Source organism: Netta rufina (assembly GCF_964035555.1).
Source record: "Netta rufina genome assembly, chromosome: 12".
Classification (NCBI taxonomy): domain Eukaryota; kingdom Metazoa; phylum Chordata; class Aves; order Anseriformes; family Anatidae; genus Netta; species Netta rufina.
In genome coordinates this window covers 7141370-7156821 of record NC_140135.1, presented here as the reverse complement: position 1 = coordinate 7156821, position 15452 = coordinate 7141370, and the positions used below count along the sequence as shown (strand labels likewise).

The 15452-nt window shown below is 63.2% G+C and overlaps 2 protein-coding genes across 3 annotated transcripts; both read right to left on the bottom strand.

Annotated features, from left to right (window-relative positions):
- Positions 1 to 1797: 1797 nt before the first annotated feature.
- On the bottom strand, positions 1798 to 2604 carry PIN4 (peptidylprolyl cis/trans isomerase, NIMA-interacting 4). Its single transcript, XM_084294126.1, has 4 exons — positions 2455 to 2604; positions 2282 to 2340; positions 2082 to 2201; positions 1798 to 1974 (listed from the first exon to the last, which is right to left on the bottom strand). Exons 1-4 carry the CDS (start codon positions 2492 to 2494, stop codon positions 1816 to 1818), a joined length of 378 nt encoding a protein of 125 aa, XP_084150252.1. The 5' UTR covers positions 2495 to 2604; the 3' UTR covers positions 1798 to 1815.
- A 1314-nt stretch (positions 2605 to 3918) lies between these two features.
- Positions 3919 to 14538, bottom strand: NHSL2 (NHS like 2). 2 transcript variants are annotated; one of them, XM_084294076.1, is made up of 8 exons: positions 14417 to 14538; positions 9958 to 10110; positions 9108 to 9241; positions 8710 to 8914; positions 7927 to 8058; positions 5168 to 7288; positions 4926 to 5058; positions 3919 to 4718 (listed from the first exon to the last, which is right to left on the bottom strand). In XM_084294076.1, the coding sequence occupies exons 1-8, from the start codon at positions 14457 to 14459 to the stop codon at positions 4406 to 4408; spliced, it is 3234 nt and encodes a 1077-aa protein (XP_084150202.1). In that variant the 5' UTR covers positions 14460 to 14538; the 3' UTR covers positions 3919 to 4405. The 2 variants fall into 2 exon arrangements, with proteins under 2 accessions (XP_084150202.1, XP_084150203.1); XM_084294077.1 differs by lacking the exon at positions 7927 to 8058.
- Between the last annotated feature and the right edge of the window lie 914 nt (positions 14539 to 15452).

The following is a 15452-nucleotide window of genomic DNA, read 5'->3' as shown; positions in this document are numbered from 1 at the left end:
TAATAGGTAGAACAAAGCCCTGGTAGCCTAGAAACGAGCAGTTTATTAATAGAGCATCCCTTAAATGAGGCCGCATCTGCTCTCATGCTGTAGAAAGGCCTGTCTGCCTCTCATAACAAAATATTAATGAGGTAGAGCTTTGCGAGTGTTGGTCGGCCCGTGCAAGCCTCCCATCCTCTTAGCAAAACAAACACCTCATGAAGTGGGGCAGGAAAAAGACCTGCCCTGGTTTCAGTTTTGCATCTTCATCGCATGTGATCCTGGGAAAGGCGTTTTTGTGCTATTTGATTTTTTTTTTTTGTCCCCATCCTAAGCCCTCTGACACGCTGGGATGCTCACCTGCAGCAAAGACAGCACCAGTCTGAGTTCTGCCTTTCAGCAGGCAGAGGATCAGCACGCTGGGATATTTATTACGAAGGTCAGAGAGGTAGGAGACATGCTGAGCTGCTTCATTCACATCCGTCATGCTGTCATTTAGCCGGTTTTACCAGAAGGACAAGGTGCAGTCTGCGAGGCTTCATACACGTACTGCACACTGAGCAGTAGAGGAATTGATGGAGTGACAAGCATTTAGTGTTTTTTTTCTGCTTCTCTCCCCTTATTCAAGCTACAGTTTCTTCCCTGAGCTTTGATCAGATAAAGTGTGGATGACTTTTTATGCAGGGCGACTCCTCCTGCACCTTCCCCCTCCCTGCTACTGCTCAGCCAAGCCTCCAGCCTTCGTAAAGGTCTGGGAACTGAAAGAACGAGGAGCCTGCCCAGGGCAGCGGCTGTGAGCTCTAGCATTATTTTGCCTCTACCAAAGGGAGGCTCTTCCCAGGTTAAGTCTGAGCTCTGGAGCAGAACCTGTAGCATGAGAACTGTCTACATTCTCCCTGGTGGGGGTAAGGGTAAATGCCCGATGGAACCCGTTTTCAGTTTGGTTAGATTTGCAGAGAAACGCCTGAGCTTCCAGCTGGACAGATCATACCATTTCCACGTGCAGTTGCAGCCCAGAAAGCCAACCGTGTCCTGGGCTGCACCAAAAGCAGCATGGCCAGCAGGGCAAGGGAGGGGATTGTCCCGCTCTGCTCTGCTCTCATGAGAGCCCTGTGTTCAGCTCTGGGGCCCCAGCACAAGGAGGACGTGGACATATTAGAAGAGTCCAGAGGAGGGCCACAAAGATGATTTGGGGGCTGGAGCATCTCTCCTACAAAGACAGGCTGAGGGAGTTGGGGGTGTGGAGCCTGGAGAAGAGAAGGCTCTGGGGGAACCTTTTAACAATCTTCCAGTACTGAGAGGGGGCTACAGGAAAGCTGAGGACAGACTTTATCAAGTAGTAATAAGACAAGGAGTAGTAGCTTTAAAATAAAAGAGGGCAGATTTAGATCAGATATAAGGAAAAAAAATCTTTATTATAAGGGTGGCAGGACACTGGAACAGGTTGCCCAGAGAAGCTGCGGATGCCCCATCCCTGGAAGTGTCTAAGGCCAGCTTGGATAGGGTTTTGAGCAACCTCATTTAGTGGGAGGTGTCCCTGCTCATGGCAGGGGGATTGGAATTAGCTGATCTTTAAGATCCCTTCCAACCATTCTATGATCATCACCTCTGCAGCTGGAAGAGAAGAGACTCACCTGCCAGCTGAAGCTGATTTAAAATGCTAATTTGACCTTTTCCAAGGAAAGCTTTACCTCTCTGTGCAGGGTCCTGTACTCCGTGCATCCTGCCACAGCAGCAGGGACGGGCTGGCTGTCTCCAAGCACCCTGCTGTAAGCTCTAGGTGCCTGGGACACGCTTGGAATTCAAGCAGTCAGTAACTTAATGGGCATTCACACTTTATTTTCGGCCTTCCACCATGATAATGTGGTACCCGAACTTGGTTTTGACGGGAGGGTCCGTGTACACCGGCTTGTCCATACTGCTCACGGGCAAGGCGAACGCAGCCTCCTGGAAGGGCCCCACCATGGAGCCTCTGCTCATCCAGCCCAAGTCTCCCTGCGAGAAGGAACCGTCGGGGTTAAGGACGGGCTCTGCACCGAGCCCTGCACCGCTTTTGGGGTTGGGCAGCCCGCTTTTTGGGGCCGCTCGGGGGGCAGCCTTACCCCTTGCCTGGCCTTATCCTCGCTGTACTGCGCGGCCACCTCACTGAAGCGCACCCCGGCCTTCAGCTTCTCCATGGCCTCCATGGCCTTGCCGTGCTTCTCGCAGAGGATGTGCCTCACCTGGAGGGGGACACGGCGGGGCAGCGGGGCCGGTGGATGCCCACCGGGAGCTCCGTGGCCCCGGTGCCGCCGGTACCCACCTTAACGGAGCTGCCGCCGCCCTTCGGGCCCTGCGCCTTGCCCTCGCCGCTCTCGCCGCCTGCCAACGCAGCGCCCTGAGACCGAGCCGGGCCTCGGGGCTCGGGGCTCCGCTACCGGCCCCCAGCCCACGGCCCCCCTCGTTCCCCGGTCCCGCTGCCCCGGCCCCGCTCACCCTTGCCGGCCTTGCCGCCGCCTTTCCCCTTCGGAGCCATGGCCGCCGCCCGGCCCGCCCCGCGCCGCCGCCGTGAGGCCGCGGCCAGCCCCCGGGACCGCCTTTTTTTTTTTCTCTCTATTTTCCCTTTCCGCCTTTCTATCCGTTCTCTCTCTCTTTCTCTCTCTTTCTCTCTCTCTTTTTTTTTTTTTTTTCTTTTCCTGAGTTTTTCAACCTGGCTCTTCCTTTACAGCCTCAATTCTGCAACCCCGTGAGAGTGGAGGGTGCGACGTGCAAGCGATGGGAGGGGGGAAAAAAATAATAAAATAAAACCACAAAAACAACAAGCACAAGGAGAGCAGAGTCTGTTCCCAAGAAAAATCCAGCACAGAGCTTGGCACGGAGCACCCCAGCCCTGCTGAAGGCGTGCCCTCAGCCCCCTTCTCCCTAGGGCTGCCTGTCCTTAGCCCCATCTTCTTCCCCCTACGCACAAATACCCGAAGAAATGAAAGTGCAAACTTTCCAAATACCCCGTTTCTGCAGCAGGCACTGCCTGGCCCTTCCTTGCTCCGAGGAAGAAGAAGGGCTGGTGTTTCTGCTTAGCCCTCTGCCTTCTGCCCCCAGCCCTCGGGTGTTGCTGCCCCGCTGCCTCTCAGCACGGCCTGGTGTGGATCCATGGGGGGGATCCGCTTGTGCCGTGGGGATCTGGGGATCTGCTTGTACCATGGGGGATCTGCTTGTGGCACAGGGATCTGCTTGTGGCACAGGGATGGCGGCACCATCAGCAGCATGGGGACAGTGCTGGGGTAGAGCCCCTGCTGTGTGGGTAACCCCTGGGCATGGGCAGCATGGTGGGAACCCCCCTGAGTAACGCGGGTGTGGATCGGGGCATGTCCCCCTGTGTTTCTGCCCCTGGCTGTGTTTGGCCAGCAACCGTAGGATCCCCAGCAATGGAAGCTGCGGGTGTTGGCTTTTGCAGGGTGCTTCAGTCCTATGCCAGAGGCAGGAAAGGAGATTTCTTGCCCTGCTGCAGCCCCTTCCTTCTCGCAGCACCAGGACCAAGCCCTCCCCGTGCCTCCAGGCACCTGAAGTTGAGGAGATGCTTGTCCTGGGAGGCTGGTGGGGACCCGTGTGTGGAGCATGGCTCCTCAGGGAAGCAGTGGAGTGACCCTGGGGCCTGTGTTTACAGCAAGGGCCGGAGAGCTTTCAGAAATGCAGCACTGTCAGGGGCTTTTGAGGGGGTGAGTTTTGGCCTGAGGTCATTGCACGGGCTGCAGACACTGGGGCGCCCGCTCCCCATGCAGCAGGGAGGATGCTTTGGCTGACGAGAGGGAAGAGTTTGTGGCTCTTCCAAAGCAACCTCATTTCCAAACAGCCTCCTCACATCTTCCCAAAGTAAATCTCCGTGTTTCCAGCTGAACTCATACCTGGGACTTTTGCCTGGGAAACTCAAGGTACACCGTCAAATAAAAAGAGAAAAAAACATCATCGCCATTGTGCATTAGAAAAAGCCATTTAAAGTACCACATGCCGAGTGACCAAACAGTTTCAAGCTAGCTTTGCTGCGGGTGCTGGAGGGTGCCTGGGGCTGCTGTCCCACTCTGTTCCCGAGGAGCAGCAGGAGCTGCCAGCCCAGTGCCACAGGAGGTGCCGGGTCCCGGGGCCAGCTCAGCAGGGGACAGTCCCCGCTGTGGTGCTGCATGCCTGCCTCTTCCCTCCTGCGAGCAGCCCGTCTCCGCCGGGGACATGGGGGCCTCAGGTCCCAACACTGCCTCTCTTGACGGCGGCTCTCCCATCGGAGACGAACCAGAGAGGATTTGCCGAGGAAGAAGTGCGAGCACGAGAGAAGCCCCAGCGGGACAGCCAGGACACCCCTGCTGCAAAGACCTGAGTGCCTAAAGCTACCGCTCGCAGCAAGGCTCCCTCCGCAGCCATCTCGAGCCCTTTGTGGCCAAGAAGGGTCTGTGCAAGGTTAGGGCTGGCTTTTGGGGCTGTTTGCACCATCCAGCTCAGGGGCAAACTCTGTCATGACCCTCCGAGCCAGCGGGTTTGTGGTCTTAAGCAGTTCAGCTGCAGATGGCCGGGTACCAGCACTGGTTTTACTGCTCTTCTTCTGGAGCAGGGCCTTAAAATCTTCATTCCTGCTGGAGGACTTCCCGGTGCCGACCACTGCTGCAGGGGACTCACTTGTTGGTGAGCCCGACGTCTTCACGGGCGAGTGGGAATTGGGCCGGCTGCCAAAGGTGTCACCAGGCTCCTTCCGCCCCAGAACCTTTCTCTTGGACCTAAGCAACAAAGAGCATTGTGGTGGGAGCAGCCCCAGGCAGGAGCTGCCCCTGCTTTGGGATGTGGCGAGTTCCAAGGGCTTGCTCCTGAGCTTGAGCACCAGCCCCGGCACAGAGAATTTCGGGCACCAGTGATAGGGACAGAACCACGTTGGCTCTGGAGGGGCCACTTGGGCAGCCGTGCCCACCCCCGCATACCAGCCCTACCTGTGGATGACGGTGAAGAGATCCTCTGTGGTACGGGCTGCCACAAAGACATCATCGTCCTCCTCTGCGATGGAGTCAGCTGTCTTGTCGCTGGCAAAGCTCTTCTCCTCTGTGCTGGCCTCAGACAAGCTGCCTGTTTGCAGGGAGGAGAAGACAGCCATGAAATGCATGGGCTGATGGAGAGGGGCCCCCTCAGCCCCCTCTCCCTGGGGTATAACACGGAGGACCAGGGAGACCCTCACCTTGCTCCAAAGGGGTCTCGCCAGCTTGTGCTGTGCCCGGGACCTCCGTGGGCATTGGGTCATCGGTGTCGGGGTGGCAGCAGCTGGGCTCGGTGTCCAGCGTGATGATGGGGCTGGGGGTGGGTGCCGGGTCCCCCGCACCTCCTCCCTGCTGCACCGGGGCTGGGGCGAGCGGCAGGTAGAGCACGCTGGGTTTCTTGGGCACTGGTGGTGGCACCTTGGCCTTCCTCCGCTCCCCCTCGGGCCTCGGCTCATCCTCCAGGCTGCCCTGTGAGAGCCGCCGGGGCTCCCCGGGGCCCCTCCTCGGCTCCCCTTTGCGCAGCACTGCCAAGCCGTCCTTGGTAGCAACGCTGGGTGGGGACGTAGGGGAGAGGGGGCCCTCTTCCCGCAGGGCCGGGGGCTTGGGCAGGATGCTGAGGGGGGGCCGCTTGGCCAGTGGTGGCTTCTCCGCCACCGGTGGCTTCACCTTCCTCTCCGGAGCCGGGCAGGGGACGCGTGGTGGATCCTCGGCGTGCTCCGGGCCGTCGGCATTGTCCTCTGGCTCGGAGCGGCTGATGGAGCGCAGGCGGACGGAGCGCAGGTCGGACTGGGTGACCACGGGCATGATGGGCTGGATGGGGCTGGTCTTCTGGGCCAGCTTGGTGCCAAAGGTGGAGTCGGAGTGGTGCCGGCTGACCTTCGTCTTCCCCTTCAGGGAGATCTTCAGCCCCGAGAGGTCGAGGTGGGCGGGTGGTGTGAGAGGGAGGTCGAAGGACAGCCTGGACTTGGGGCTCCTCTCCATGGGGGATGTGGGCGGCAGCGAAGACTTCCTCTCAGGGACCAGTGGCCTCACCCGCACCTGGTGTGGGGAGTGCCCGAGGATGGCCGACGTGGGGACGGTCGGGGTGGGGGTCTCCGACTGGCTGGAGTACCCGCTGGACGGGGACATCAGCCCCGTGGGCCTGCCCGGGGAGGAGGTTTTGAGGTCAGCCTCCGCCGAGAGCTGAGAGGGTGTTGTGGCTCTGGAGATGGAGGGGGACGTCAGGGACTCAGAGCTGCCCCGTGCCTTGATGCACTCAACGGCCGTGGTCCCCGTGGCCGTGCTTGAGCCGGAGAGGGACCGGTAGGCATCACCGGTCTTCCAGTCTGCCAGGTACCACTGGTGGGGGGCGGCTGGGCCGTCGGGCTCCCTGCCCTGGGGGTCCGCGTGCACCAGCCGGTGGCTGGAGGGCTCCAGCGGGATGCACAGGCTCTTGGGTCTCTGATCCCTGGGCAGCCCCAGGGCAGCGGGGCCATCCTGCCCGTCCTTGATCAGCGAGACGCTGCGGGTGGGCGGCGAGGGCTTCTTCTTGGCCTTCTTGAGGGAGATGCTCTTGGAGCGCCGCCGCTGCTGCCCGTCGGGCTCCGGCCCCAGAGAGATGTTGTCGGTGCTGGTGCTGCCCTCGGAGCCGGCGCTGGGGTAGCCCAGGGCGCAGTTGGTGCTGCCCCGCCGGGCCTCGGCGTAGGCGATGTCCACGGAGCAGAGGGACCCCGAGTCGGTGGGCACCGACAGCGAGCGCTCGCGGAAGCGGCACCCTGCCCGCTCCACCCCGAGGCGTGCCGGCTCCGACGCCGGCTCCGGCTCCTCTTTGCTTGCCGGCGAGAAATTCACCCTGGCCTCTCGTCCCTCACATCTCCGCAGGCCCCCGGAGCCCGGGGGGGACTCGGGCACCGCAGCAGGGAAGGAGCCGGGCCCGGCACTCCCCACACGCTCCTCTTGGGCGATGAAGAAGGAGGCCGCCCGGTCGGTGCCGGTGGGTGAACCCACGGCGGAGCTGCCCGGAGAGGCTCCCTGACCAGCCGTGGGGCTGGGGGGAGCAGCGTAGCTGAAGGAGCCGGCGCCCCAGGGTGAGGGAAAAGGGGTGCCCTGAGGCCCGTTGCAGGTGCTGGGGGTGGCCGTGTTGTCCATGGGGGTGGAGGGTGGGCAGCAGCGTGCCTGCAGCGTCCCCCCGAGGTCGCTGAAGGTCTTCCTCAGCGGGGCGGAGAGCGGCTGGCGGGGGCTTATCTCCTGGGGGGGCTTCCCCCCGCTTGCGGGCTCGAAGCTGCAGGACAAGGACTCGGTGATGGGCGGGCGCGTGGTGGGCGCGGGGCCGTTGGCGCTGCCTGCGGGGACAGACATGGGGTGAGCAGGGGGCTGGCACCACCCCGGGCATTGCCCCTTAGTGTTGCCCTCCTGACCCAGTGCTCGACCCCTGTCACAGGGAAACTTCCTTCCCCTTCCTCCTACTCCGTGAGAGTTTCCCTTGGTGGCACGGTTTCTCCTCCTGTCCCTACACACCTCTGAGCAGAACCTGGCTCTCAATTCTCTGCACCTTCCCTGGCACGACAAGGTCCCCGAGCCAGGGTCAAACAGCGGCCTGTGGGGTGCCACCAGCACGCTCAGCCACACCAGCACCCTCACCACCCCGCTGTGGGTCTGGTGAGGACAGGCTGGAGCTGTGGAGCTGAGCCACCCCTAGGAGAAATCTCGGTAGCCTTTGCTCCCCATAACCGTGCTGCGCCCCGACTTGGGGTCTGGGGGGTGTCCCCTATCATCACCCAGCTTCGGCGCCAGGCCAGTGCCACCAGCACGCCCGGGACCTCAGCTCCTCAGAGGGTGCAGAACCCTTGTGGTGGCCTTTCCATCCCCACGGCCGGGGTGTCCCAGCCCCACGGCGGCGCCTCTGCCCATCCTCAGGTGCCAGCCAGGCCCCGGGCACTCGTGGGGCAGGAAAAATGGGCTGCGCGGTTCTTGCTGTCACCTTGGTCTCGCAGGGACATGTTAGGGAATCCGATAACGGTCCGTCTACGCCGCAGGGTGGACTTGGGGTTCATCGCGGTCTCTGTGTTAAACAGGGAGTGACGAGCACTCGCGTGCCTAGCAAAGTGCTGCCCTGTAGCCAAAACAAACACGCTGCGGACACAGCCCCGTGCCATCGCCGTGGCCGCGGGTGTCCCCTGGCTCGCTGGTGGGCAGCGGGGGTGTGTGAAGGAGCAGGGTGAGCCCCACGGTGGGGATGGAGGAGCAGCGGGGATGGTGGTGGCGGCTGGTGGGAACACGGAGATGCTGCGATGGGGATGGGATGCACGGGGAGGCGCAGAGACGGGCCCCGCTCTGAGCAGCGGGTGACACCGCTGTGCCTTGTCACCGATGGGGCCGGGCTGCTGGGACACACCGGGGACACGGGCTTCGATGGGATGTGTGCAAGGGCCGGGCAGCTCTGCGCTGCTGGGCACTGCAGCCCCCCCGGGGACAGACAGATGGACGGATGGACAGACGGAGCGTGGCGCGAGCCAAGGTGACAACAGAACCGGCTGGTGGGGCAGCGTGGCAGCGACGAGAGACCGGATGGCAGCGTGGCTGGTGGGTCGGATGGACAAAGTTGCAGATGGCAGGAGAGGTGGCAGGGAATGACGCACACGAGCGTGGCGCTGCTGTCCCCTATCGCCCGCACGGGGCCGGCAGGGACACGGGCTCGCAGCCCCGGCTCGCCCTCCCACCACCCCATATTCCCCTTCCCCAGGTCCCGGCCCCGCTGGCCTACCCGAGACGTTGATGGGGACAACGTTGGTCTGGACGGAACAGGACTGGTGCCACTGCTTCTCCTCCACGGTGGGCAGGGGGAAGGCCCTGGGCCAGGCCGTCTGCTTGTCGGGGGTGGTGGGGAGGCTCAGGGAGGCGTCGGGTGGCCTCACGCCCAGCGCGGTGGCACCGCTGCTCTCCTCGTCGGTGGCTCGCCGGCTCGGGGGCTGCAGGGAAAGGCGTGTGTCCGGCCAACCCCCCCCCCAGGGGGCAGAAAGGGCCACCTCTGGTCCTGCTGTCCCATCAGCCGTGCCAACCCTTTTTCTCCACCCGATGCTGGCGCTTTACCGCCCTGCCCCACCTCCCCAGGGAATGCTTGGGCACGGGGGGGTCCTGGCACAGGGGGGCCCCAGGACTCACCATAAGCACAAACTCGAGGCGTTTGGAGGGTGGAGGTCGGGGTGAGGGCTCCGGGGGGGTGCCGGGGGACGGGTGGCCGGCAGCGCGGAAGGTCTGCCCGGTCACCCTGCTCTCGTACTGCTCCTCATACTCCTCTGCAAGGGAAACGGGGGGACCCTGCTCCAGCTGCCAGCTTGGTGGCAGGAGGAGCACGGAGGCGTCTGTCCCTGGGCTGTCTGTCTGTCCCTGCTCAGCACGGGCGGCTCAGGATGCAGGGAAGGGGAGGGTGCCCGTGCTGCCAGCAGATCCCGTGGAGCGGGGCCAGGGCTGAGAAAGCACCAGCCCTCAGGGGGGCAGCGAGCCCGGCTGGGGATGGCCAGCATGGATCTCAGCATCTCCCGCCCTGTAATTGCTGAGCTAATTAATGCCGGTCGTTACGGCCGGCCTCGCACGGAAACCAGGTCTGCTTGGGCTGGCTTAATGAGATTACGAGTTGGGCGAAGGGCCAGGCTGCTGATCTAACCGATGCCTGTAAAGCATCTGATCTGAGGCTGCGTGGCGTCGCGATGAGGGAACTGGAAGGAAACCAGATCACCAGCCCCGCTGATTGCATTAAACGGCTCGGCAGCCCCGGCCCCCTCCTCGCGGGCAGGAACGCGCCGTGGGGCCACTTCTTGGCCACGGTCACTCGGATGGGGACCTGGGAGAAGACCGGTGCAGAGGCCGGGACCTCCTGAGGACCTGATTTTTGCAGTTTGGCGAGGCCGAAGGAGCAGCTTGGACAAGTGCATGTGGGGAGATGGCCTCGGGGCAGCGTGCCCTGATCTGTGCCTGTCCCTGCCGCCCCAGACCGCCTCCCTCGCCCCGCTACCTTGCAGCAGGCTCTGGAGGTTGAGCTGAGCCTCCTGGTGCAGCTGCTCCATGCCCGGCGGGCGGCCGGCAGCCAGGAAGACGTTGACGGGCTGCTGCCATGACAGCTTGGTGTGGGCGGCTTTCTTGCTCTCGAGGTCCAGGTTAGAGGTGGCTGCGAGCAGGAGGGAGCAGAATGAGAGGGAGGCAGGCGAGCGGCTATCCTGAAAGCGCTGCTGCGGGCTTGGGGCCAGTGCTGAGCCAGCACAGCGCGCTCATCCTGCCCGCCTGTCCCTCCAGGAACACGGGGACGGGGACGTGACCGTGTCACGCCCCGGCAAAGCCACCCCCGCAGGCTGCAGGAGCGGAGCCCGTCGCCACCGCCGCTGCTGCTCCAGGCACCGGCCACGCTCCTGTGGGCGGACAGAGCGGGGTGAAATTGGGGAAGGAAGAAATCAGCCTGTCACCCCGGGTGATTGCACAGCTGCTCTTGGGCGCAGGAAAGGCAGCGCGCAGCACAGCGGTGAGGCAACCTCCTTGCTGCAGAAGAGCAGAAATTGCAGCCTGAAAGGAGGGCGCCAAGGGGCACGGCACCTTTTTGTCACGCTTAGCTCATCCAGCAGCCCCAGAAGAGGGGACGCGTTGCCTGGCATACCTCACATTTAGCAGGGAAGGGTGGCGAGCCAGCAGGGGGTGAGGGCTTGCTGATGGCACCAGGGTCCAGGCAGGCGCTGGGTGCACACCCATTCCTATTTCCTGCGTGGCAAACACTTCCCCTCACCCCTGCCTCGCGGGGCCTGTCCCCAGCGAGCACGTCAGCGCCTCCGGCCGCAGCACCAGCACCCGCTTCGTGCCAGACCCCACCCAAGCAAGCAGAGGAAGCAAACGGGGTGGCTTTGGTGAAAGGGGACCACACCGCAATGGCTCACAGCTGCCCAGCACCTCCCTGCATGATGCTGGGGCCCTTTTCCCACACTGCTTGAGCCTGCTGTGGCTACCTGGGCCACTGCGGCCCCAGCCCGCCTTGCCCCGAGCATCGCCCGTGCTGCCCACCCTGCCCCCAGCTCCAGCAGAGCCGAGCGGCGCAGCCTGCACGACACCCAGCATCCAAAAGCAACGTGCCTGGTCCCTAGCCTAGTTACTTTTATAATTTGTGTTACCATAACGACGTGCCTTAACACAAGCCCTTTTTTTTTTTTTTTTTTTTTTTCCCTTTCCTTTAAATAATTTGACTCGTTTCCATATCAACCAAGAGGTGTCGGGGTGTGCGCGTGTAAATCACACCAAGGCTTTGTCGGCTGCCAAAGCCCCGTCCCGGAGGGCGCATGCAGGGCAGTGCTGTGCCCAGAGCAGCCAAACACCCGGGGATGAAATTCCCCCGGCTGCAGGTGAGTGCAGCCCCATTTTTTCAAGCCGGAGCACGGCTTTTCCTCCTCTTGCCTCCTAGTTTGGTGCCCAGGGATGCAATGCCCAGGCAGGACGGAGGTGACGGACGGCACAAGGCGCACAGGCCATGCACGGAGCAGGCTCTGGGCATCCCGCTTCCCCCCTACCCCTGCAGACCCCGCAGCCACTAGGCAGGAAATCAGGGACACCCCAAACCACAGCCCCCCCCTCCCTCCTCTTCCCTCCTCCACCTGCATCCTGCCCCGAGCAGGGCACCTTACCTCCGCCCTGGCACCCTCGGCACCCCCAGGCACCCACCCCGCCGGCTGCAACCCGGCGGGCAAACGGCAGCACCGAAACTCGGGGCCGCCCTTCAGCAAAGCGGAAGCCTCCCCGGGCAGCCGGGGGGGGCCCCGCAGCCATCCCCCAGGGCAGGGCTCCAGCACCGGGACACCCTGCCTGCACCACAGGGCCCCCCCCCAACACCCCCAACACCCTGTGGTGCCATGAGGGGCTACGCCATGCGCACACGGCTCAGGGCTGCCTGCGGGAGCCAGTGTAATGCCCTGGTGCTTCGGCTTTTGCTCCCCAGGAGGGTTTTTTTTGGGTCGGGGGGCATCACGCGATGGCTCTGCAGGTCACCTCGCAGGTCACCTCGCAGGAGCCAGGATGTCTCCCAGGGGATCGTCCTGCTCCCAAACAGCTCATTCCCTTGCCCCAAAGCCAGGCAGTGTCTGTGTGAAGGGCTAAGCAGTGGCACCCCAACCTTGGTGACAATTTGCAGAGTGCGAGTGAGCCTTCAGGCTTGGCCCAGGGTGCTGCCCGTGGTGGCATCAGGTCCAGGACTCAAGCTAAGGGGATTTTGCTCCTGCTTTAGGACCGGAGCGAAGCTCGAGCCAAGGTCTGGTCCCTCCTAGGACTGCCAGCTGCAGAGCACAGCCTGTGCGCTCACCCCACACATCTCCCGAATCACCCCCGCTCCCCGCCAGCACCCGTATTTACCTCCTGCCCAGGCATCCCGAATCCACAGCGAGATATTCGACAGCGCCATCGGGAGCTGTCTGATTCACTCCAAAGCTACCCTAAGACGACGGCTCCTGCCGGAAACCACGCGGCCAAACTTTTCCTTCTCAAGCCCTCCCCGAGCCCGCGGGCGGCACCGGCAGCACGGCCCCTGCCGCTCGGCTCCTCGCTGGTGCCGCGGGAGCGACGCAGCGGCAGGCGGTGCACCATCAGCAGGGCAGCCATGGCAATGGGCATCGGCACGGCGGCATGTCGAGCGCGCCGGAGGATGAAGGCTGTGAACTTCGAGGCCGAGATCGACCCCGAGCAGCAACCCGAAGAGCGCCGGTGACGTTATGGCCCCGGCTTCGAGCGAGCGCCCCGACCTGCTGCCGGCTCGGCGAGCGCTCTCTCCCGGCGCGTGCGGCTCGGTGACATTCCCTGTGGTCCGGAGCCAAAGCGCACGCTGCTCTGCGACGAGCGGAGAGGAAGAGAAACTAGCAAACAGCAGGAGCTGGCAGCCGCCGCGGAAAGTGCCTCCTGTCCCAAGCTCACCCCATGCTGAATTCGGAGCCGCCGATCCAGCTGCCCCGCTGAGACGCGGAGCAGCATCCGTGCCTGCCGCAGCCCCAGGCGTGGACGCCCGCCCAGGCCCAAACGATGTCCCCAAACTGAAAGCACCGTCCCGCTGAGAACCCCGTGCTAGGAGAGAGCGACGAGTGCCAGGCAGACCTTGCCACGGGTGCTTGCCGTGAGCGGGATGGGGCATGCCCAAGACATGAAACATCCACGCGGATGCTTTGCCAGCCTCTGGCTGCAGCCAGGGCTCCAGGCTCTTGAGGGGGGTGCCCGTGCTGGGACCCCAGCACACTACGTCTGCCCCTCCCGTGGCACTGCACGGCACCCGGTGGGGCTGTGACATGAACTAATCACACCGGCCTGCTACAGCAGATTTGCCTGAGGCTCCAGGCTCTCTTCTCCCCGTTTCACATGCAATCAGCTGATTTTTGTACTGGCAGCAGATAACAGCACTGCAGAAGCTGTTGGAAGGGGTGGGTGGGTTTGGCAGCTGTGAGGGTCACTCAGCTCGCAGAGGGAGGGTTGGATTGCACGAGAGGTTTCTGTGAAAAGCACCAGCAGCCAAACTGGTTAACGCCACTGTCCATCAGTAGGGTTCAGAGTTAACACCACGCTAGGACAGTCTGCCCAGCCAGCCCTGTGGTGAGATCAGGCAAAAACAGATAACAGCCCGATTTCTCCAGCCGGATCCCAAGCGTTCCACGTCTTGTGCGGGGCGAGAGCGGAGGGGACACGCGTGCTCCCCGTGCATGGTGCCAGCGGGACCCCGGTGACCCCGCCGGGGGTCCTCCTGCCAGCTCAGCGCGCATGGGGGCACGCAGGGCCACCGTGCCGCTGTGGGAGCAGTCACCACAGCAACCAGCGCGCTGCCACTCGTGCGGAGACAGCGGGGATGTTGGGAACGGTGGCAGGGAAGCGAGCGAGCCCGCAACACCGCTGGGTTTCGTGGCTGCCTTGGAGGCAGGGAGCCCGGCCACCCGCTACTGCGGCCACCCCGTGCCCGTGGCTGTCCCGGGGACGCTGCGGTCCCGCGCTGGGAGCGGGCGCTTCCAGGAAAGCGCCGTTTCCCCTGTGCCCTGCTGGTTTTGCACTCCGCGGGGCCAGGACAATGCGAGGAAGTTGCCTGAGAGGGGAACGTGGCCAGGCCCCGGGACAAAGGGGCCCGAGATGTGAAATCAGCCGCAGCAGGAGCAACAGCAAGGGCGGCGAGGCCCCCGGCCGCTGCACCCTCAGCGTGGCCCCGCAGCCCGTGCTGGGAGGATCTGCCCCGTTGTGGTTTCATCAGAGCGAGGACACCCCAGATGGGCCGGGGAGCAGCAGGGAGGGCTTAAAAGACAAAGGGACACATCGCAGCCAAGGCCACACTGGGATAGTGGGGACAAGACCTGCAGCGTCAGGCGGCGCTGACCCCATCCGTGCCTATCGCACGGCCTCCGAAGACGAGAGCCTCCACGTCCCCGTTCCCCGAGCGGGCACCCCAAATCCCTGCAAGCACCGCTGCCCTCCTGCCTTACCTTCCCGGTGCCACGGCGCGAGGAGCCACTCCACCTTGGCCATGGCTGCAGCCGGCGCTCGGGACTCCGTGCAGCAAAAAAACACGGCGAGAAATGAGCTGCCTCCGCCTTCCCTGCCTCCGGCCCCGTCCCCAGCCCGGAGGGAAAGGAAACGACCAGGAACTGGCTGTTTGAGTCAGCGCCAGCAGCCCATTGTCACAGCCCCGTCCCCTCTTCCTTCCCATGTCACAGCTTTCCGAATTCACTCGACTTTCACCCTGGGTGCTGCAGGAGCCCCCCAGGGCTTCCTCTTGGCTTGCCTCCTGCCGAACGCCACCAGCGGAGACTCCGCAGGGACCACTTTCCAAGCACCCCGAGGATTTGTAAAGCCGAGCCTGATTTTCCTGGAGGACTGAGGCCCTTGGGAGCCAGGATTGCAGCAGAGATGGGAATGTAGCTCCAAGCACTGGCTTGCTTTGGGATGGGCTTGATTTTTGACATTGGGGCAGCGTGGGGAGCGTGCGCCTTGCACTCAGTGATGCTGCAGGCCCAAAGGATGGGATGCCTCGAAGACAGCAGATGCCGGCGGAGTTAATTTCCCCCAGGCACTTGCAACCCTGGCAGCACTTGCACATGGCTCTGGTAGATGGGGGAGACAAGCAGACCTGCTCTGACACACACCAGCAACAGCCACGGACGACGTGGCAACAGATTCCCCCGGTGCCCCGGCACCAGCCCCTATGTGCTGTGTGTCAGAACAACTCCTGGGCATCTGCTACTGCTGGTTTCCTGAAACACAGTGACCCGAGAGCCCCCCCCCAATCGCTGGCAATAGGGGAATATCAAAGATGCGTTTTGGCCAAGTGGGAGCTGGGACTCCCAGGAACCCAGGTACACCTTTCCCAGCCCTGATAGGAGAAGCACGATCAGCTCCAGTCCCCTGCGAGCCGTGAGTGTTAGCTGGGGCAGGAGACGTGGGCAGGGTGCAGGCCAACACCCCAGACCCCCAGGCCCATCCACTACCCACATCCCAAGCCAAGAGGGCAACACACTGACA